General features: G+C 41.0%; 1 protein-coding gene across 1 annotated transcript in view; it reads right to left on the reverse strand.

The window, feature by feature from the left end:
• Positions 1-23,063, reverse strand: part of Unc13c (unc-13 homolog C) — a 427,544-nt gene that overhangs the window by 122,548 nt on the left and 281,933 nt on the right. The window contains exon 18 of the mRNA XM_057767059.1: positions 21,054-21,139. Coding sequence (XP_057623042.1) covers positions 21,054-21,139 — 86 coding nt within the window. The remainder of the gene's footprint in view (positions 1-21,053; positions 21,140-23,063) is intronic.

Raw genomic sequence — 23,063 nt, forward strand, 5'->3', positions numbered from 1 at the left:
TAGGGGATACTAACTAAGCTCTTTGTGAAATCACTGCCTGCTAAGTTTCTTGTCCAGTTCTGATACCATACTTTCATGTATTTCTGAGTCAGTCCCCAAACATCAGTGTGTGCCCCAGTTCTGGTCCCTGAGAATTTGTTATGTTAAAGCACTACAGTTTGACTGTGTTTTTGGAATCATCCTCATTTCTAATTTTATACATTCTTATTGGCTGTGTTATTCCCTGTTGTGTGATATTTTGATTGCATTCTGATACTTTGGAGACTGCCAATAAAATTTGCTTTGAATCAGAGGCCAGAGCTAGCTAAAGCAGACTGAAATTAATGACTGAGGTTTTGGAGGAGTGGGGGCAGATGGAGAGACATAGTGAGTAATAGGGAAGGGCTTAAAGAGGCTCTCAGATGGAGGAACGAGAGAGGAGGTCACTGGTCACTTCTCTGCAGCTTCTCTGACCATTTATGTTCTTGTCTTGATATCTGACTCCCGAGGTTTTATTGATAAGGATTAATTAGATAAATGCTTCAATCCCCCATCTTCATTTCCAGTTCATCTAGTTTCAGTCACTCACTAGCTACTGCCATTTTATGCTGACATTTTACGTAATAAATAAGAGTCAGCGGTGTCTGTTCAGTTTGGTTTTTCTTCAACATGTCTGTATCTCTCTTGAATTTTTCTTTCACATCTTGTATCAATTTCTCTTTTTCATTTAGCTGTCTGTGTGTACTCTCTTGAAATTTCTATGAGTTCATTTTTCTTCTTTGATTTCTTTGAATATACTTATAATCATTATTCTGAACATGCTGGGATTTCATCTACTTAGTTCCAACAGAGGGATATTGCTGTGGGTCTGGTGTGCGTGTGTGTGTGTGTATGTGTGTGTATGATTCCTACAGAAATCAGAAGAGGGAATTGGATTCCCTGGAACTGGAGTTATTGACAGCTGCTGTGTGCTGGAGGGGATTCTGGGAGCTGAACTCCAGTCCTTTGTGTGAGAACAAGTAAAATTGGGAGGGAAAAGAGATAGGGAAGAGTTAGAAGGGAAGAGGTGAAGGTGACTGTGGTAAAAACACATGCTATGCCTGCAGGAAATCTTCAGGTGTTCAAAAGAGTAATATGAACTAGCACTAGCAGCAAACAGCACAAAGCTCATGGAAGAGATAAGCAATATAGACAACTATAGTATAAAGTGTTCATTAAGCTGTGTGAAGTGTTCAAAAAGGAATATTGTCGCTCTACACTCCTGTTTTTCACAGGGAGTTGTTAAAGGTTACAGTGACAGAGCCCAGTACTGCCAAGTTATAGGCAGGCAGGTACTGTCCAAGTGCTTAAGTAGAATCCTAAATGACACAGCTTACTGGAAATTCTTACTGTGTTAAGACTGACTCGTACTCTCCAGCACACTGTCTTTTTGTTTTAATCATCTCTGCTATCTCCATGTCATGTGTGTGTGTGTGTGTGTGTGTGAGAGAGAGAGAGAGAGAGAGAGAGACACACACACACACACCAAACTAGACAGCTGTGCAGATGGCAGACCTCACACTTTGCTCTCGGCCTCTGCCCTTCATATCCTCTGCTCTCCCCCCTTCAGCTGAGCCCTCTTGGGACTCAACACCTAGCAGTAAAACCACTCTTTCCAATTATCTGCTTGGAACCTTAAACTCTTTGAAAAGCGTCTTCCTACTTATAAAATCCTAGATTTGATGAGAGTGGGAGGAAGAAATTGATTAGGAAGTTTCAGGGTAAAAAAGACCCCCCCCACAAAAAATAACCACTTTATTTCTCAACTAAAAGCTTCAAGTTTCCTTGGGCAGAGGTCAGAGTTGCCAGAGTATTTAATCCAAAAGGTCTCTGGTTCTAGCATGGCCAAAGCTAGATAGGGGAGGATCTATGTTCTCTCACCTCTTTTATCTTAATAGGGTACCCCTCCCTGGAGTCCACACTGATGACATCACTGGGAGGCACCTGCATACTTGGGGTGGAAACCAAACCTGTTTCATCTGAATTACCCCCTCTGCCTTTGCTTTTCCCTTTAAAGCCTTATTAACTCCAAGGCCATGAAAGTCAGTGGTAGCCTGCTCCTGGGGATCCCTCTCCCCATGTAGAGGAGTTCTGCGCCTTTCTATCAGTCTCCTGATATTAAAATACTTTTTTCCAAAACTCACCCTTGGTGGGCTGTGAATTTCACTCTTCAAATTTACAAGAAAGGACTCTAACACCACTCAGTTGGGGTGATTCTGATGGCCTCTGAATTTCTGGAAACACAGCCTCTTGAACTATGTGTAGCCAAGCTGAGAAAGGCTCCATTGCTCTCGGACACCCCAATACCCTGCATCGTCCCATTTCTCTCTGGTATCCTCTGCAAACCATGTTCTTCATGTGAAAGGGTTCCTCCACAGTTTCTTCCTCCTCCTTCCAACAGCCAAGAGGTTACTGCCATGATCGAAGCTTGTATTTTCCATACACGTTCAACTGCTAGACGACTTCTTGTCTGAGTAGTATGTCTGTATGCTTAAGCACGCTCATGCCTGTGTGCATAAGGAAGCCAGAAGAGGGAGTTGGAAGTCCTGCTCTGACTCCCTGTCTTTTTCCCTTGTGACAAGATCTCTCACTGAACTGGTAGCTAGGCTTGGGATGAACAAACTCAAGTGATCTTCTTGTCTTCACTCTCTACAGCTTTGAGGTTACAACCAATTACATCTGGATTTTCTTTACACGGGGTCTGGGGATCTAAACACAGGTCCTCATGTTTGTACAGAGAGGGTTGTTTTCAGTACCAAAATGAAGAGCAGAGGGATTAGAGAATTAACACAGTAGATATATAAATCAAATTATAGACTAATGATTGTTTTCCTGGATAACACTTATGCGACATGAATCAAAATATAGACAGGTTATATAAACCTCTATAACAAAAATGTGAATCCAATGGAAAATTCCTCGAGGAAAAATTATATGTGGATAAATGCTTTAAAAATGAAAATCTAAAGTTTGTAAATCATCCATACAAACTGAAACTTCAAACAGTATCGAATGAATTGAACACCAACACTGAAGGGCAAGAACAAAATAAAAATAGGAAGAAATAGAAATCAATCAACCCATATAAAACAGGTGCTCGGTTCCTTAATTATGACATAAATTCAAAGTCGAGGCCAGGAGCTTCAATTTTGTAACCACAGTAGCAAACTTAACGTCATTATAGTGTTCTGTTCAGCCAGCAGTGCCCTGAAGAACAGCCATCTATTGCTTGTGGCAGTGCACACACTTGAAATAATTTTGCAATGAGTCCCAAAGGCATACAGCATTCATCTTCTTTGAGTCAGTAATTCCTAGTAATTCACCCAAAGGTATAAACAAAATAAGGAAAAAAACAAAACAAAATACAATATGCCTTTTGTTGCAGCATTATCCGTTATACTTTAAAGAATACTAATAGCCTGATTATCTAAAAATAGGAAGCAAGGAAAATAATGATAGTTCCAGTTCAGTGGCTTATTATGTAATGATGAACACACCAGGATCTTTCAAAATGCAGAAACAACACTAAAATGCACCAATACCAGCATTACCATCATATAAAATTCTATTTGTAAATGAGATTGAGCACACTGAGAATGAGTGACTCCTAAAGACATTAAGTCATCATTCTCAGAGAAGCTTCCTTCTGCAGTCGATAGGAACTGACCCAGAGACCCACACTGGGCAATGTACAGAGAGTGAGATACTGCAGAACACTCAGTACTAAATGGGATGTCTTCATCAAACCACTCCTCCCAAGGCTCAGGGAACTAGTGCACGAGGAGGCAGAAAGATTATGAGAGTCCAAAAGGATGGAGGACACCAAGGAAACGGTGTATTTCAGACACAGCAGGACTGATGCACATATGAACTTAGAGTGAGGGTGGCAGCCTGTACCGGGTTGGCACAGGTCCAGCCAGATTGGGTCTGAGTGATAAAAGGTGGAAGAAGATCTGTGCTCTCACCAAAAATTTATCTCCAAGCGATAACAGCTTGCAAAAGAAAAATTGGCTTTCTTCAGTGGCTTCTCACTGGGTGTATTAACAAAATTAAGGCCAGGCCCTGCAGTAGATGGCCAACATGAGATGAACCCAATTGTATTTTTTTGTAGGTTTTTTTTGTTTGTTTGTTTTTGTCTAAAATGCTTTATTTGGGCATTTTTCACTTAGCGGTCTTTTCCTTGTATATTATTATTTCTGATTTTGTGTATTTTCTTGTTTTGCTTTGTTTTGTGTATGTGTTTTTGCATGTTTTCTTTTTAAAATATATACTCTGGCTTGTTTGGTTTTTTGTTTGCATTGTTGGTTTTCTAAAGAGAGAGACAGAAGGTGTAGAGTTGGGAAAGTGGGGAGGTGGGGAAGATCTAGTAGGAACTGGGGGAGGGGAAACCATGATCAGAATATATTACAATAAAAATTCTATGTGCATATACAGCACTAGAAGGTAGAATCAGAGGCTCATGGTCACTTTGGAATTTTATGCACACACACACTTGAAATTGGCCAGTCGTGAAGCAGTTACCATGTTTCTAGAAAGCCAAGAAACCATTTTATAGATGTTAATTCAGGCTTTGAATTACTTATGCCTAATGACAAGTGTCAAGGTGCTGGGTTCTTCCTGTTCTCTGAAGAGCAGTAACAGCCCATGTTGATGACACCTTCCTGAAGACCAGCTAGTTCTTCATGTAAACAATGAGTGAGGCTTATGGAAGGATTTTTATACTGAGAGGAACTTCAGCTGGCAGAGTGGGCAGAGGGAGGTTTTGAGTCTGGACAGATCTTAGGTCATGGGAGAGAGGCCATTTGTAAAGACCATTGCCTACTAAGGATCCCATGGAATGATGCTCTGAACTTGAGGGTGTGGGAAGACAAAGCTTTGGCAGCACCTTAGGACTGAGGGCAGGAGGAGAACACAGCCTGTCCTGGGATCTGACAGAGATGCCAGGGTCAGAGTCATGGGTCCCTGAAGGCACAGGAGATTGAGGAAGAAAGGCTTTGGAGAATGGACAATTTCCTGAAGTTCTGGCAGGTTCTAAAAATGTTTCCAGGAGTTGTCTCTAGAAGATGGTTATACATCAAAGACATGTGGATCATAAGCAATTCAAGAGTTTGGGAAATTGTAGACATACATCAAAGCAAGGGGTATGTACACCTCTAAGAAAAAAAGGTACCAACACTGCGGTAATTCTACTTACCATTTTAGAGACAGCATAAAGAACGGGATTATGTAAATCTAGGAACTGAGAATAATGACTCTGTATGTTGACTAGACTAGAGTAATCAATCTCCATTTAAAGTCTACGTTCTTAAGATATGCATGCTTACACTTGGTGAGTACAAAGCCTAAGAAACTGGAAAACTATGTTTAGGTCTCAGTTTCATTTTAGACATGAAAGATTTTTTTTCTAGAAGAAAAGCAAACAGATGGCTTATACTGGAATCTCTTTCTATACATATTTTAGAAGAAGAATTGGGGTCATGAAAAGACACAGGCAAGGAATTTATGTAGACACAGACTTCACACAATTCAGAGATTCTGTGCGGCTCCAGCCATTGGTTGGGTAATTTGACTCCCTAAGCCACCGTGGGTTGGGTTGTAATAGGACGCTATTCTCCCCACTCACTGCATGGGAGAGTCTAAGGGCTTTAACTAAATGCTAGCCCATCAAACAGTCTAGGAGCTGAGCAGATCACTTGAAACTTACCCTGTGTTTCCCTTATGAACCCATCTACCCCTACCAACTAAAGCAACTTACTGGTTTTACTGTCAATAAACATGAGATTATTTTTTCTCCATCATGTACTTTATATGTTTCCTACTCAAGCTGTTTTTAATGCACAGGCTTCAGAGATCAACTCTAACCACACATGTACAAGATGGAATATGGGCGTTAGCCAACAGCAGAGTCTGAGGACAAGAATTCAGTCCCCAGCTATGTTCTGATGACCTCCTCACCTTTGTTTATTTGAGACAGGACTGACTGAACTCACTGTCCCCTGGAAAACTTTTAACAGCAAATACAGCAATGCTTTCCCCATATAAACGTCTCTGCAAGTAAACTTCACCTGACGCCTGACGTCTGCGAGTGCCTGAGCCCTGTGTAATGAGGCCAGGAAATCAGAAAAAAAAGAGGAGTAGGAGGTGGGAGTTGCTTTGTGAGCAATCAAATCACTCATAGAATCAACTTGGATTTTTTTTTTTCATTATAAAACCCCCAAATGTTTTGAGAATTATAAGTTTTATAAATTTTGGAGCCATCTGTTAAATGTAGGGTTTATTTTTTTCAGCTTATATAATTGATGCAACAACAACATTTAGATGCTACTGAATATGTATTTCAAGCCTGTCAGCTAGAGAGTGTTTCGTGACTAAAATATCATGAGCATAATAAAAGAGCTAAAGAAGGACGCGTGTTTCCTCTTCTGGAACTTTCTGGGGACTTGCCAGCAGGAAAAGCAGTTGATGCTAAATGGTGACCAGTGACAGCAGTTGTCTAAGAGAAGCCAGTTTATGGTGAGGAAAGAAGTGTGTTTGTTGGGAGACACCAAATGAATGAGCACATACACACAAAACAAATACGCTTACTGTGGGTAGCCAGGAGAGAAATGTAAACTCCAAACAGTTCCAGGACCATTCTTGAATATTTAAATTTAATAGTTTAAAAGCAAATATTTTGCTATGTATTATACTTTGCATTTTGTAAATCAAAATAGCTTCTCCCACCCCTTTCTGTCATCCTTTTCCTTCTTGTTTGGCATATCAGTTACAAAAAATAATTCCCTGGGGGAAATTTCTCTGCATTTATTGACAAAATAGAATAGCCAGCTCAAGGCAGCTCCCTCAAGCCCAGTCTCATCTCCATAGAAGTTGTTATGTTCACCTTTGCCTAAGTAATTGTGAATATTTGACTAGTACCTGATTCCTGGTTAAACTTCCCAAGGGCAGAGGTTTTGTCTATGTTAGTCTGATATACTTACCACAGTCCTTAATATAGATTATATATTTTATGTTAGCATACTGAGTGATGGGCAGAAAAGTAACTTTTTAAAAAAATCATAGTTAGGTATATTTAATAACAAGGTATAGATCAATGGACAGCTGAAGAATGGTTTTAACGTCAGTTTTAGCTGACATCTTGCAGAAAGGCTCGTACTGAGAGGTAATGAAGTTATAGAGTCACATGGTCTAAGCAGTTTCCTCTACACACAGTTCTCGTCACTGTCCTCTCTTACTTCCAAGCCATGTCATGACATTTAAAAGGTATAGTTACTGTAACTGCAGGATGTCCCAGAACTACAGGGATTCTCAAAAATTCTACTGTACTGAAAGAAATAATTCACAGAATTAGAAATTAGCAGTCATCGGGGCAGCAGAGATGGTTCCGTGGTTAAGGGCACTTGCTGTTCTTGCAGAAGAACTGGGTTCAGCTCCCAGCCTCCATGTTAGAAAGTTCACAACCACCTGAAACTCTAGCTCCAGAGGACCCAGCACCCTCTTCTGGCCCCCGCGGGTAACTGCATGCTTGTGTGTCATAAATTCACACAGGCATTACACAGACTATGACACATACATTGCTGCACAAAAATAAGTTCTATCAAATATTCTTAGGAATTATAAAGAAATTAATTTCATTGAATGTTAGCGCTTACAACTGATAAAGCTGGATGGATATGCCCTTTAATATCCTGCCGTTCATGACAAGGTGTGACATAGTATCAGATATTCTAAACATGGGGCTATTGAAGAAAGAGGTATAGACTAAGAGTTCTTGTGGGGACAAAGGAAACATTCTAGGTTCTCAGGCATGAAGACAAACTTGTGATGAGAGCAACAAGATTGAAGGATTCTTCAATATGCTAGTCCCCAATATGGCAGCCTTCAATACGGTGTCTCCTAGTATGTTGGCCTAATCAGCAAGAAGATCTTGAAATCTAATGGGCAGTTGTAGGGTAAAAAGAGTCAGTAAAAATATGCCCTGGCCCTGAACCCAGAGACAAGGAAATACACACTGTCCTTAACCAACTCAGGAATTAAAATCTAACTAGTCTTTGAGAATGGAAACCAACCCCAGAACATACAAACCAACCAGTCCCAGAGCACGACATCTAACCAGTCCCTGAGCACAAAATCCAGCCAGTCTCTGAGCTTGTCACAAGCTCAGGAATTAAGATCCTATCAATTCCCATCCTGAAACTCTTCACCCTGGAAAGTTCTGTCCCTAAGAAACCCTATATAAGCCCTGTACATGTTCAGTTAGGGACTGTTCTTTTTCCAGCCTAGCAGAAGCAGCCACTCTCCTGGATTCCTCTCTCTCAATAAATTTCCAGTGAGGTTTGTTGTAACGACTTTCTTTCACTGTAGTTGAGCAAAGCAGAGATGTAACAACTCTCAATGGGTGGAGTCGAACTGCTACATTTCAGTGGGGGAAACTCCCTTGGCAGAGCAGAGACGTAACAACTTTTACCAGACCAGACCTCTAACATTTTGACCAGAGAAACTTTCCCTTGGAACAGAGTAGTTACACTCTGGGGAGAGCTGAGCAGAGTAACATTTCTCTGCAGCAGAACTGTAACAACCTCACTGGGGAAACCCTCCCCTGCTAGAGAAGATTATTACACTTGCATTAGGTGAAACCTCTGGAGCAAGGACGGCAACACTTTGCTGGAGAAATCGCCCCTCTCTGGAACAGAGTTGTAACACTTCCATTGGAAAACTTTTCAGAGCTTTAGGTATTTATTATTATTATTTTGGCTTCCAACTGTCAGCTTACCTTTCCCTTTCAAGTTTTAGGTGATCCTTGGCTTCTGACTGCTGGGATACCGTTCCCTTCAGAGCCATAATACTTTCAGCAGTGAGCTGGCTCACCTAGTAAAAGCACTTGCTAGATGAGTTTGACAACCTGAGTTCCATTCCTAGAACCCACAAAAGTTGTCCTCTGACTTCTATATATGTACAGGGCATTTACACACACACACACACACACACACACACACACACCATTAAATTAAAAATAAATAAAACTTTGAAGTATTTGAGGAAAATTGATAGTGTCATAAACCCAAATAGAATTCACTTTATATTTTTCTTAAAAATAGAATCTAATAAAACCAGGATCTGGAGAGGTGGTTCAACAGTCAAGAGCATGTAGTGCACTTGCAGAGGGTTGAAGTTCAGTTTCTAGCACCCTTGTCAGGCAGTTCACATTTGCCTGTAACTCCAGCTCCCAAAGCTCTAATCCATCTGGCTTCTGCAGCCACCTGCACTCCTGTGTACGAATCCACACACAGACACATATACATAATTTTGAAAAGAAAATAAATCTTAACAAAACCAAACATTCATTTAAAAAAGGCCCAAACCCAGTACTTTGCCTGCAATCTTCCACCCTGTGTAGATTTTTTTTCAAATAACTTTATATGTAAAGGCAATAAGAAACACAAATTTATGAAACGTGCCTTCTTAAATAGTATCACTCTGCCCAGCATTTCTCCAAGAAGAACTTGTGATATGGTTTATACTTTCTAACATTCCCCTAGGAAATGTGCCTCACTAAGTGGGCAAGGTCAGTTCAAATCCAAGCACCGCTGTTCCCGCTACACTAGAAATCCACATACTGTTACCAAATGCCACACCTTCCCTGCGGAGATGGATCAGAGCTCCCTGTCACCCAGCGTGCTCATTCTGCTTCCTAATGTTCTTAGCTTCTAATGAGCATTGAGTGCAGCTATTAACCTCAAGGGTTATGTCTTCCCCATAATGGACAGAAAATGAAATTCAAATCCCCACGCAAACAGTTTTATTCAGTTAGCACAAATTTAAACAAGATAACTCTTCACACTTTCAACTTGGCATAGGGAATAAGGTCTGACAAGCCATTTAACCTCTGGGCACCTTAATTTCTGTTAGTCCTGTTTAATACTGAATTACTGTATAAAATGTTGGGCAGCTTAATAATCTAATGAGACTACGAAATGAGCACATTCAAAAAAATCTAAACTTGTAAGTGAAAGCTTAAACTCAGCACAAAGAAGATGGAAAAGACTGCTAACAAACCTTTAACAGTTATTTACATTATAACACAAATTATCTAAAAATTTGAAGCTGATATCAGCTTGGTTTGGTTAATCAAGTATTAACCAAGCGTGATGGCTAGTTTTTATTGGTAGCTTGACACAACCTAAGATTGCTGGGCGAAGAAAGAGCCCCAGTAAGAAGTTGTCTTGATCCAGCTGGCTCGGGACGTTTCTGTGGGGTATTTTTCTTGATTATGTGAATTGAGGTCTGAAGACCCGCCTTGGATGTGGGCAGCACATTCCCTAGCCAGAGTGTCTAGAGCTGTGTATGAGCAGCCAAGCCAGTGAGTGAGCATGCATGTGCTTAGTTCTCTCTGCTCTTGACTGTGATGTGACCGGCTGCTTCAAGCCTTTGCTATTGTGACTTTCCTGATAGGATGGACTGGGTCTTGGGATTAAAACCCCTTTCTCCCCTAAGTTGTCAAGGTGCTTCGGCGAGTTCACAGAAATGGAGGTAGGGTACCAAGACATGACATTTGCACAATGTAAAAGACAACAACAAAACATTTGTTCAGAAGGACATGACACTGTCCCTCTTGACACTCCTGGGTGGCTCAACACCTATCTCCTTTAACTGGAAATCAGTTAAAGGAAGGGCAGAAGAGCAATCCTGTTGTCACACTGCCTTTAAAGTCTCAGCGTCAGTTTCCCATAGAGATAAAGGATGAGAACCAGTAGATGAAAATCAGGGCTGGCAAGAGGGCTCAGTGAGTAATGGTGCTTGTCATCAGGCCTGATGACTCGGCTTCAATTTCCAGAATTTACATGGTAGAAAGAAGGAACCAGCCCCTGCAAGTTGTCTGACCTTCATACACGTGCCTCAGCACACACACATAAAAAATAAATAAGTAAAACATGTAATATGTTTTTAATCTGAAAGTAATAAATTTGGGTAGAATTCAATTGCAAACAACAATTAAAAAACAAATAACTATTAAAAATATCAATATTGATTAATAATTGAAGTTATCTATATCTGCATTATGCTGTATATGAATGAATATGATAAAGAAAATTGATAAAGGTAATAGTTAACCAGGTACAGCCAACATTTTAAGGATAGATGTGTTCTAAGTACCATGGTTTCTTTACAAGGAGTTGCCTTCTATAGATCAGGAAAAACAATTACCTATTATGGTATGAAGAAATAATAAATAAAATGATAAAGAAGGAATCACTTGGCTGGAAATGTACCTCAGTTGGTACGTCATTTGCCTACCACACATAAAGTCCTGGGTTTAATCTGTAGCCCTGAATAAACCAGGTGTGGTAGAACATGCCAGTAATCCTAGTTCTCGGGGTGAAGGCAGGAGGATCAAGGCCATCCTCAACTATATAGCAAATTTGAGTCCAGCCTGGGTTACATGAGACCCTGTCTCATAACAATGACAATGCTGACCATCAATACTACTACTGACTACATAAAGACCAGGGACTATGGAGGTTTATAAAACAAAACCAATCATGCTTCAAATTGTTAGTCTCATAGTTTCTTCTCTTCTTCTCTTAATCTTAATAGTTAAAAAAGGTTTGTATAAAGTTCTATTTCCAAATCACTTTTTATCACAACTGCATTAAGCTAGAATTTAAACACCATAAGTTTCACCTATTCAAAATCCACAGTACCACTGGCATGGCATGATGGCTGATGGGAACAGATTTCTGTCCACAGTAATGGAAATCTAAGTTTGGATTATGGTGAAGGGTGGACCACCTGTAAAAACTCTCAAGGACACGAGACTGTCTCACTTTTTTCTTACAGCTGCGTTAAGAGTTCAGACTGCAGAGAAAGAAGGCATCTCTATGAAGGAACACAGAGGAGGAATCCAGCGAGAAAAAGTCAGCTGCAGAGGAGGAGCTAGGGCGGCACATGTGGTAAGAGACTGTAAGCCATGCACAGGAAGGCTGAGGCAGAGTTCAAATCCAGCCTAGGCTACTTAGGGAGTTCTAATCCAGTCTGTGCCAGAAAAAATGGAACTGGGACTAGACAGGGCCTATTTTAAATTGATGGCTGTCAGTCTGCATAATAGTAGCTAAGGGACAGCAAGAAGGGAAAGGGGCAAATTACTCAGGGCTTCTTGAGACAGCAAAGTGGAGGGGTTGTGGCTGAAATAGCTAGAGGGAATGGAGAGAAGAGGAAGGGAAGGGAGGAGTAGATACATTTTAGAGGTAGAAGAGAAATGATTTGTTTATAGATTTGTGTGGTTCTAGAGACAGTGGAAATGTAGGAGAAAGCCATTGAACAAAGGCAATGTCTGTAATTTACTAAGCTGTGTCACCAATAAAGTACTGTAGAAGTGACGTGGTGTGGCTATGTCATGTCTAGACTAACTTGGAAGCTTTAGTCCCTTTAGTTGAACTACTCTGAGATAAGCTAGCTGCTGAGACTCAATGACCATCAAGCAGTTTATGTGAGGTTCCTGCTGAGAACTGAGATCAACAGCCAGGTAGCTTGACCTCGTAGGGCATCCTCTAGCTAGTCAGCCTTGGCCAGAGTCCCCATCCACAACCATGTGGCTTGACTACCTACAGAATCTTCTAGCTAGCCAGCTTTGATGGAGGTCCCTGCCCACAGCTAGGCAGCTTGGCTATCTACAGCATCCTCCAGCTAGTCAGTCATGCAGCACATGCATAAGCTCTGTTCCTGTGCTGTGGGATAAAAAGTCACATGATAGGTGACTGATGTACTTTCAGCAGTCTGATCTGAGAGTTTGTCATTTACGATTGCAGTGCCGTGAAAGCTATCTGATCAGCTTATTATTATTATTATTATTTTGATGCTATGATTCCACTAAGATGATGTCAGCATGTCAATTGCTTTGTTCATTCCTGTGACAAAACACTTAACCAGAGCCACTTAAAGGAGGTGCATTTTCATTACAATTCTAAATTACATCAAGTTGACAATGAGCATTAACTATCATAGCTAGTTAACTGGTTAGTTAATAAAGTGTGTCATCTGTATAAGGGACAGCTGATGTGGGAGTGTCATAACAATCTGTTGCTTTCATTGGTTAATTAATAAAGAAACTGCTTGGCCTGATAGGTTAGAACATAGTTGGATGGAGTAAACAGAACAGAATGCTGGGAGGAGGAGGAAGTGAGGCAGATGCCATGCTGCTCCTCTCCAGGGCAGACACAATGAAGCTCCAACCCAAGATGGACGTAGGCTAGAATCTTACTGGTAGGCTACTGCCTCATGGAGCTACACAGATTATTAGAAATGGGTTAGTCGAGGTGTGAGAGTTAGCCAAGAAGAGGCTAGAGCTAATGGGCCAGGCAGTGTTTAAAAGAATACAGTTTGTGTGCTGTTATTTTGGGGCATAAGCTAGCCAGGCAGCCGGGAGATGGGTGGTAGGAACGCAGCCCGCAGTCCCTTCAACAGATAGCGAAAGAGAGTCCAGCTCCCTGCCATGAAGTGTCCCACGAGCTTAACACATGAAAGAAAAAGGGAAATGGTGGCTCTCCAGCAGGTACTACCTCAAGAGGGCAGGTTGAGTTCACACATGATTTAAACACTTTTACTAAAAAAATTAAAATTTATCAATTAATTTGTATATATGTAGACATATTTTTGCTTGCTTGTCTATATATGCATCATGAGCTTGCAGTACCTGTGGAGGCCAGAAGAGTGTGTTAGATCCCCTGGAACTGGAGTTATAGGGAGCTATGAGTTACCTGATAATGTGTGCATAACAGCATAACAAGTTACAGTAAGACTAGCATAAACCCTCATATCAAGGCCGGACAAAGCAACCTATTAGGAGGAGAAGGGTCCAAAGAGCAGGCAGAGTCAGAGACAATCCCACCCCCACTGTTAGGCATATCCAAGATGTAGCTCAGACCCACACAGGCTCTGTGATTGTTGCATCAGTCTCTGTGAGCCCCTGGGAGCCCTTGATAGTTGATTCTGTGGGCTGTGTTCTCATGGTGTCCTTGATCCCTCTGGCTCTAACAATCCTTCCTTCCCCTCTTCTGCAGGGTTCCCTGAAGCTCTGCCTAATGTTTGGCTATGTATCTCTGTGTCCTGTACCAAGTGTTCTTAGCTGCTAAGTTATCTCTCCAGCTCTGGGATTTAAGTTCAAATAGCATCTCAAGTGGAAAATTCCAGAAAGTTCAGTGTTTCTGTGGAGCACAAGGGACCAGGATACAAAATTAGACAAAATCGTGCTTTGTTGGTACTCATTGCTCTTTATTTCAAAACCAAGTAGACACACAGAGTGTGTGAGCTATAACTCAAATTTTCTTGTTACAGCCTCAGAGGCAGAAGGAACACATTCATCAAGACCTTCATGTATTCTCTAAATATTGACCAGACTACAATGAAAAGTATCTGAACAGACAATGTGGGTCCTGCCAGGTCTATGGAAGAGTTCACTGGGGTTCTAGAAATTCATTTCTATTTGCTTGGGATTCTACACTTGTCAATGTGGAAAGCAGATTCATGGGTCACCACATAATTTTAGAACACAAGGGGATATTCAACAAAAGGATTTGCTGATATGACCAGTGAGAGAGACATTCATAGTCTAAGCAGCTTAGTCTTGTTTTTGCTGTTTAGTTATCTTTTCATTTGGACCCAGAGAAAATGGGTTAATTATAGACTTACTCTGATGCCTATCAAAGGAACACAGTATATCATGTGGGTCATAATATTTTAATTATCCTTCACTGAACTAGATAAGGTGAATGATGGCCAGTTAAAGGTTCAGGTGGACAGCAGCATCGCAGGTCCTCCTGGATGTCTGTTTTGCTTTCCTGTAATCTGAAGGCCAAATATCTCCATTGACAGTCACTAAATTAATCACACACATTGTTTATCCTGCCTGACTACTCCAGAAACATAAAGCAAGAAGTTTTTGGAATTACTGAAAGTAAACAACCTTGATCAAGGAGACTCAAGCAAGGTGAAAAGTCAACTTGCATTATAATTAATTTCATCTCTGCCTAGGCCAATTTAATAAAATAATTCTTAGACAAACTGCTGTCTTCTCAGTAACACCTCCCCCCCCCCCGTAAGTAATGAGATCAGACACTGGGTCATGGGCACAACCTCTTCAGTCCCTAGTTCAGGCACCAAGCAGAGAATGTGGTGAATTTGTCAGAAACATCAGACATCTGTGGTGTAGGAGGTCCTTCTGTCTATGTTTGGCTTTCATTGGTTAATGAATAAAGAAACTTCCCTGGCCTGTTGATAGGGCAGAACTTAGGTAGGTGGGGAACATGGAACTGAATTCTGGGAGGAAGAAAGCAGAGTCAAAGAGAGACACCATGAAGCCACCAGAGACAGAAGCTGGGAATTTTACCTGGTAAACTACTGACACGTGGTGATACACAAATTAATGGAGATGGGTTAAACTAATATTAGAATCAGCCAAAAAGAACTTAGAGCTAATGGGCCAAGCAATGTTTTAATGAATACAATTCTGTGTGGTTATATTTTGGGGCTAAGCTGGCCAGGCGGCCAGGACGAACAAGCAGACCCTCCTTGCAATACATTTGTTCCTCACCCTTGTCATTCTCAAGTATGGATGCACTTTCTAATATGACTTGAGGCTCAGCCATAGTCTCTTTAAGAACCAATATTTTAAGGAATCCTAAGCAGTCTTTCATATGATTGTTATTTAGAAACTACTTGAATCCTTTGGACCTTCTCTACATTTGGCCCTAAAGCCTCACCCTGACCCCTAAAGTCTGACCCTCAGTGCCTGGCCCCTAACTTCTGGGCCCCCAACACCTGACCCTGAACATCTGACTCCTATCTTTGGATCTTGCAAAAGCTGCCACTTAAGAACTTTGAAGACACAGGTCTTTGTCACACCACGTAGGAAGCTGCCAGGTTAAGAACTCCAGGGAGTCAGGCTTAATTAATACAATGACAAACACAATGTCCATTGATTTTTCTGACTGGTCAAACATTTCAGTAACATGCATATCAAGGCAATTAAATGCCTGCTTCTTGTTTAACAGGCCACAATGGTTATCAATAAATAGTTAACATTTGTTGAGTCCTTACTGTGAGCACCTCTTCCTCTCACTCTCATGCTTGCCTGTTGCTCTGTTCTTAACACTTTATCTGTAGGATTTTAGTCAGTATGCAAACACAGAAACTGAGGTTTGGTGTGTTTAACAAATTGTACCACTGAAGCAAACACAGAGCAGTAAACCCCCATATTAAAGCTTGGCCTGACTGCTGTCTCGAGAGATATTTGGAAGACATGCTGCAGACCAACTGTGTTCCGGCATGAGGTACACATCTGATCTGAGCACCTCTCTCTTCCTGTACTGCTTTCCTCATGTTTTCATGAGAAGCTTAACCTTGGCTGTCTGATTGAAAGAGGCATGGATAAGGGGGGCACACCTCTGGTTGTGTTCATGAGGGTTTCTCCAGAGAATATTGAGGAAGCAGGCAAGACTAACCCTGAACGTGGGAAAGAAAGGCAACTAGCTCCGCATTTCCTCTGCTTCCTGAAGTCATGATGTGATTGTTCTATCACGCTCGCCCGCCATGATGGCCAGAATCCTCTGGAATATGAGTCAAGATAAATCATCCCTCCCTCAGGTTATTTAAGTCCAGTGTTTTTTTTCAGGAAAAGAGTCTTCTGATACCTGGCTCAAATCAACAAATATTACATTGGCATCAATTACATTGCATACTGAATTTGAAAGGTGGTTTATGCCAGCCATGAATGCAAAAATGTATTGCCTCAAACAGGCTGAGCAAAGATGGGAATAGAGTAGTTTTATCTTTTAATGAGAGGCTGGTGAGTCCCTGGAGTAAGGGCAAAATGCTGCTCCCCAAAGCATCCAGTCCTTAGGTCCTTGCCAGCTCTGTTGTGTTGACCTGAACTCCACATCTGAGCAGCTCACGAGTCATACTCAGACACTTTGGCCACAAGGCACATTATGTAAGAACAACACAGCCTGTCTAGGTCAGTGGATTGAAGCAGTGCTCCACAGTCAATTAATTTTAACAATGTTTTATGAGGCAAAGAGGCAGAGTAACAACATGCAAAGGAGCCTGCCTGGGAACTGTCCTTAAGTGTACACCTTCAATTCTTGAGACGCTCTTAGTCCTAAGCTTTCGCTATTAATTATTACCCATGAACTGTAAGAAAGAGATGGAGATGTTTCTTGAAGACACTTACTAGGTTGAAATGGGAAAAGGGGAGAGAAAGATCCACATTGTCACGTGTCCATAACAATCTCCACTGTAACTGACCTCTGACAGAGACCCTTGGAAATTCTAGGGACTCTTTAAATCTTTGTATGGTAACTGAAATATTCTCCTTTCTTTAGCCACATTCTTGAGAGCTTGCAAGACTTATTAAAGACTCATTTTAGGGCTAGGGAGAGGCTTCAACCTCTGTAGCTCTTCAAACGGACTTGAGTTCAGTTCTCAGGATATGAGAGGCAGCTCTCAGCTACTTGTAACCACAGCTGCTGGGGATCTGATGCCCTCTTTTGGCATTCTAGGGTACCCCTCACATGCATGTAGTACACACACACACAGTTATTTTTTATTTACAGCAACCCTTAACCTGTTATTACCAAGCATTTCCTAGAAAAGAAGCTAATGTTTAGAGAGTTTGTGTGCTAATTGCTCAAACTCACACACTAGTAAGTGATGGAGCTTTCTGCACCTTCTGCCTCAACTCTCAAATCTTTTATTGCCTTGCAGTTTGTAATCCCACAAGTGCTCAGCTGCAATGGTGAAGGACTCTGACTTTGTCCTTAAGGGTCTTGTACAAGGTTGTTCTGTTTACAACATCCCTCACACAAATGCATACACTAGTTTCTACTAAGGACTTCTGAATATGGGGAGTCAAATATAATAGTGATACAGCATAAAGCCTTGTCATTTAAAAGCAGATGCACCATCCAAGTTATTCCCCTTTATTACTACATATGCATGTCTTCCTGAAAACACTAACAAATGTAAAATACCAACAACTACTGACTTATATACTCTAAGTGGATAGATTATATGATAGGTGAGATATGTCTATTTTTGGAAAGTCAAATGAACAAAAATTCTTGCTCAGACAATTCTTATTCACAATGTCTATGAAAATCATAAATTGTTAATTTGTTGATTGATCTTGGGTTACTTTTTGATGATAGAATCTCAAAATTTTAGGTTACTGCTTTTGTACTGAATATAAAATTATGAACCTATAATTAATAAGCTTCTGATCCAAACTAAGTAAATTTTATTGTAGCATTTATAATTTAACGTTTCAAAGATATTAAAATCTCAACTTTTATATTTTTGGATATATTATATTTACTTGTCTAAAACTGGTAATTATTTTTGGTTTTATTGAGACAGGGTCTCACAACCCAGCTCTGTCTGTCCTGGAACTCACTATGTAGACCAGGCTGGTCTTGAACTCACAAAAATATATCTGCCTCTGCCTCCCAAGTGCTGGGATTAAAGGCATGGTTCACTACACTTGGATTTGTACTTCTTTTAAAATAAAGATAATTGTTCTAATTTCCTTTGTGTTGCTGTTGTAAAACACTGACAAAAAGCAACTTAGGGGAGGAAATGATTTATTTGGCTCCCACTTGCACATAACAGTCCATTACTGAGGGAAGTCATGCAGGGTCTTGAAAGCAGAAACCATGGAGGAATACTGCTTGCTGGCTCATTCACAGACTCATACCCAGCTAGTTTTCTTAGATAGCTAAAAACCACTGCCTATATAAAAACGTGTCTCCCACAGTGGACTAGGTCCTTCTACTTCAATTTGTGATTGAGACAATCCTACACAGACATGCCCACAGGTCAATCTGATGTAGATAATTCCCCATCAGAGGCTTCTTCTCTCAACTGTCTGTAGGGTTTGCCAAGTTGATAAATGAAGGGTATGTAATAAGGTTAATAACCAAACATATATCAGTAAGTCTCTATACTAGCAAACGTGGGGACACACTGGTAGTATCACCTTGAAATAGATCTAAATCATCAATTCCTACGGAGTCTGGTGGGGGAGCCACTTTGTCCCACTCTCTGATCCTTTGAGCCAATGTGATCCTCTAGTTGTACAGGGAAGGACAGGTAAACAAAACTATGAACATGCCCCCAATACCATAGATGGGCATGTCCTTCATGGCTACATCTATTGCTCCATTAAATTAAGATGGCCTTAGGTAGTTATTGTAATCTCCATGGTTTATTATAGATCATAAAAGTATACTACTTTGTTAGGGGAAGTCTCGTCTGAGGGTGTAACACTGGAAGCATCTTGCATGGCTGTATGAGAAGACTCGTAGGGTGAAAAGCCCAGCCATGAGGACAGTGACAGTGGAGAATGAGCTTTGGTCATGACGGAATCAGTGCTGACCTTACTCGATTACCTTAGGTCACTAGACGAATGCTGTGCCAAGAGCTACAGGAAGGATGGATGGAGAAGGAGCAAGTTTGGACAGAGGGGTCTGAGAATTCTACAGCGGACTCTAACATTTTAGATGTCCAAAGCAGGACTGAAGAGTGCAAGGAATAGACCATGGAGGCAGAGGATGCCTGGGGAGTCTTAGGTGCTTGGTAGCCTGCTGGCTGTTGTCTTATTCTTATGAGTGCTTTTAGACCACAGACAGTCAAGTCAAAGTGTTGTAAAGTGTTTAACTGGAGGAAGGAGAGCTGAGAGGATCAGATGGGTCAGTCACACGCTAGCAGAGGAAGACCTCATTCATTCTGCCTGTGAACAGTGCTAGGATAATTTTAAAGATTAGGTTAAGCTCTCTGGTTGTAGATGGCAGATCTTGATTTACCGGAAAACCAAATTATAAACCATCCCATTTGTTTATCTTCAGTATTCTTTCTGATGTCATCACACTATGTTTTGGCAAAGCTGAAAAGCAGAGGTTCCAGGAGCATGTACTCTGAGCTGGTCCTACTCCATCAGTCAGTCTTAGAAAATGGTTAAATACTTTCCTAAGTTGTACATCTGAAGAAGACAGTCTCTTGGCATTCCTCTTAGCCAAGTCTCTTGTATGGCCCTCTGGGCCCTGTAACTCTCCCCCCATCAGTCTCTAAACTTACCTCTTGCTAGGCACTGACTTTTCTTTTCTCAAATCTATCTCCGTTGACTTCATTTCTCTTTTGTCCTTTACCTCAAGTTTTTTTGTTCCCATTTCTTATGCAGGTCATTCTGAAGGAAATGTTCCTTACTGACAGCTCCTTGAAAGCTGTGGTGCCTCTACCTCAAGTCTGCTTTAGGAGAGCCATCCCCAGATCTCCATTGCTATTGCTCTGTCCTTGCCGTATGGCAATCGCCTGCCCAGAGCAGTGCTCGTAACTCTGCTTCGTAGTCTTGCTCAAGAAAGGGGCTGCAGCTATTACCCCTTTGTCCCGCCTCACCCAGAATGGGGTGGAAACCACTTGGTGTCCCCTGGCTCACTGCACACTTGCTGACTATATCTCAAGAAGCTTTCTACTAGGTTTTGTGTTCAAGCATGGCTGCCTGGTTGATGGTTTCATCACAACCATTATGTGTAGAAGGATGCTCAAACAACCTGTATAGACATAGTCAACCTAAGGTTGTTTTCCTCTGATTCCCCACTGTTTGATTTGCACTTGCTGAGGTAGAGCTCTTGGTGAAAAGTCTTCCTATTGACTCTGTGTGAGTGCTGGCCATACTTTAACCACATCTGTCTAGAGTTGCTATTTCCATATCTATAGAGACAAATAGCAGGAACAGTACTGTTCTCCCATCCTCAGGCGTGACTCACTTTGGGGAAAGTTTTCCACAGAAAATTTCTGCCCCTGTATGTCTCTATAGGTAGAACACATGCTAGAACATTGCAGCTTGGGCTGTCTGGTGAAAAATGTGCCCTTCAGGACTTTTAAATATTTTTGCGACCTTCATCTTCTACCATTTCATAATATGCTTTAAAACTTAGCTAAATACAGTAATCTATATTTTACTTTACATTTATTCTAGGAAATGGACTTACCCTCTAGAGCATATTTCATGTCGAGAGCAAAGAGAGACCACATGATTTCTGCACTTATCTTTCCCATGTTTAGTTCTTGGGGAAACCTAAAACAGAAGACATCATATTAGTGAATCAAAAGTAGTAACATCCCTGAAAATCCACATGCCTCATTTCACTCAGAACTGCAGTTCTCATTACACAGCTCATACACACATGTATATTTTCATTATGCAATTTCTTTCTGCTGACTTTAATAACTGGGGGTGTATAAGTGGCAAAGGAAAGAATGGTCAAATAGACGTTACTATATTGGCACCAAAGAGGCAGAGCCCAGGGATTTCCTGGGATGTGTATGTGATGTGGATAATTATATATAATTCATTTTCATTGTTTGAATTGGAACTTAAGTAAGAGCATATCAGGTCATAGTATCTGAACAAAAAGGGCAAAAATAAAACTAAAAATTAATATCTCTCATATACATCACTTCATGAAATCCTAATAAAAAGTTGAATTCAATCGATTTTAAAGATTCATTTTTGCTTTTAATTGTGTATCTGTGTGTGTCTACATGTGCGTGTGTACATGTGTGTGCAGGCGCCCACAGAGGCCAGAAGAGAATGCTAGCTCCTCTGGAGTTGGAGTTACTACAGTTGTGAGCCACCCAATGAGAATGTTGGGAATCAAAGTCTGGTCTTCTGCAAGAGCAGCAAGAGCTTCCAATCACAGAGCATCTCTCCAGCACCCACCATAGCCAACTTTACAATACACACAAGACAATAAGATTGCTATCAAAAAGGTTTATTGTGAAAGTGCAAGGTTAGTTCAACATTCCCAAACTGAACAATGCAATTTACCAACCAATGGACTGAACAGAAAAAAAAATGATGGTTATTGCACCAAATGTAGGAAGCATATGGCAAACTCTAACGTCCATTCACGTAAAGTTAACATTTTCTGAAAACTAAAATTGAAGTGAATTTTATTCGCCACGTTCCTGGGCATGGCGATACAATTCTATAATCTCAGTAACTTGAGCACAGAAACAGAAGATATGTGAGTTGGAGACCAGGCTGAACTAAAATCAAGTTCAAGGCAAATCTGATCTAAAGATAAAGATAGTGTCTCAAGAAACCAAACAACAAAACCTGTGGACCTCATGCTTAATGGTCAGTCACACAGAAAGGCCATAATCTGGGCAATGACATTTATTCTCAGTTTTCCTGGTATCACTAAAGTTCCGAAGTTCTGCAAAAGAAGCAGGAGAAAGAAGAGGCATAGAGGTTGGAAGGGAGGAGAGAAGGTTGGATTTGTAAATACCATGACACCCTGCATAAGGAATGCTCAATGTGCTACCAACAAGCCACTTGGCCACTTGATGAGGTGGCATGAACCATGGAAGACTGCAAGTCTGGAGCAGCCTGGGCTAATACAATAAGACCCTGTCTTAAAACTAAAAACAAACAACAGCATGCCTAACAAAATAAAAACAAAATTTCTACATCGGAAGTGCTTAGCCTATCACTATAAAATGCCACTATAAGAAAGGTCCCACATTATAAAACCATGGATTTGTATATACTAACAACAAGCCATTGGCAATCTAAATCAGAATATCATCTACAATAGCAACAACAGTGTTAAGTATCTAGGTATAAATCTAGGAGTCTGTATATAATATCCATGCAATGAAAACTGCAGAGTATTGAGGTCAGAATTCCACAGAAGCGGAGAAGGCCCTGAGGAGCTAGGGGCAAAGAGTCTGAGCAGAGTAAACCAGGTTTCCTGAGAGTTTTTTCATCTTGTTTTCTACTCCTGTGAGGACACAGTGTGTAGAAACACAAAGACGATTAAGGCGGACACATTGTAGCTACAATGTAAATTAGAATTTAGGATGCAGAACACCCTGGTTACGACCATTCATAGTTTAGGATACAGAGCTCCCTGGTCTAACCATTCATAGTTTAGGATACAGAGCACCCTGGTCTAACCATGCATAGTTTAGGATACAGAGCACCCTGGTCTAAC

Source organism: Chionomys nivalis, chromosome 4, assembly GCF_950005125.1.
Source record: "Chionomys nivalis chromosome 4, mChiNiv1.1, whole genome shotgun sequence".
Classification (NCBI taxonomy): domain Eukaryota; kingdom Metazoa; phylum Chordata; class Mammalia; order Rodentia; family Cricetidae; genus Chionomys; species Chionomys nivalis.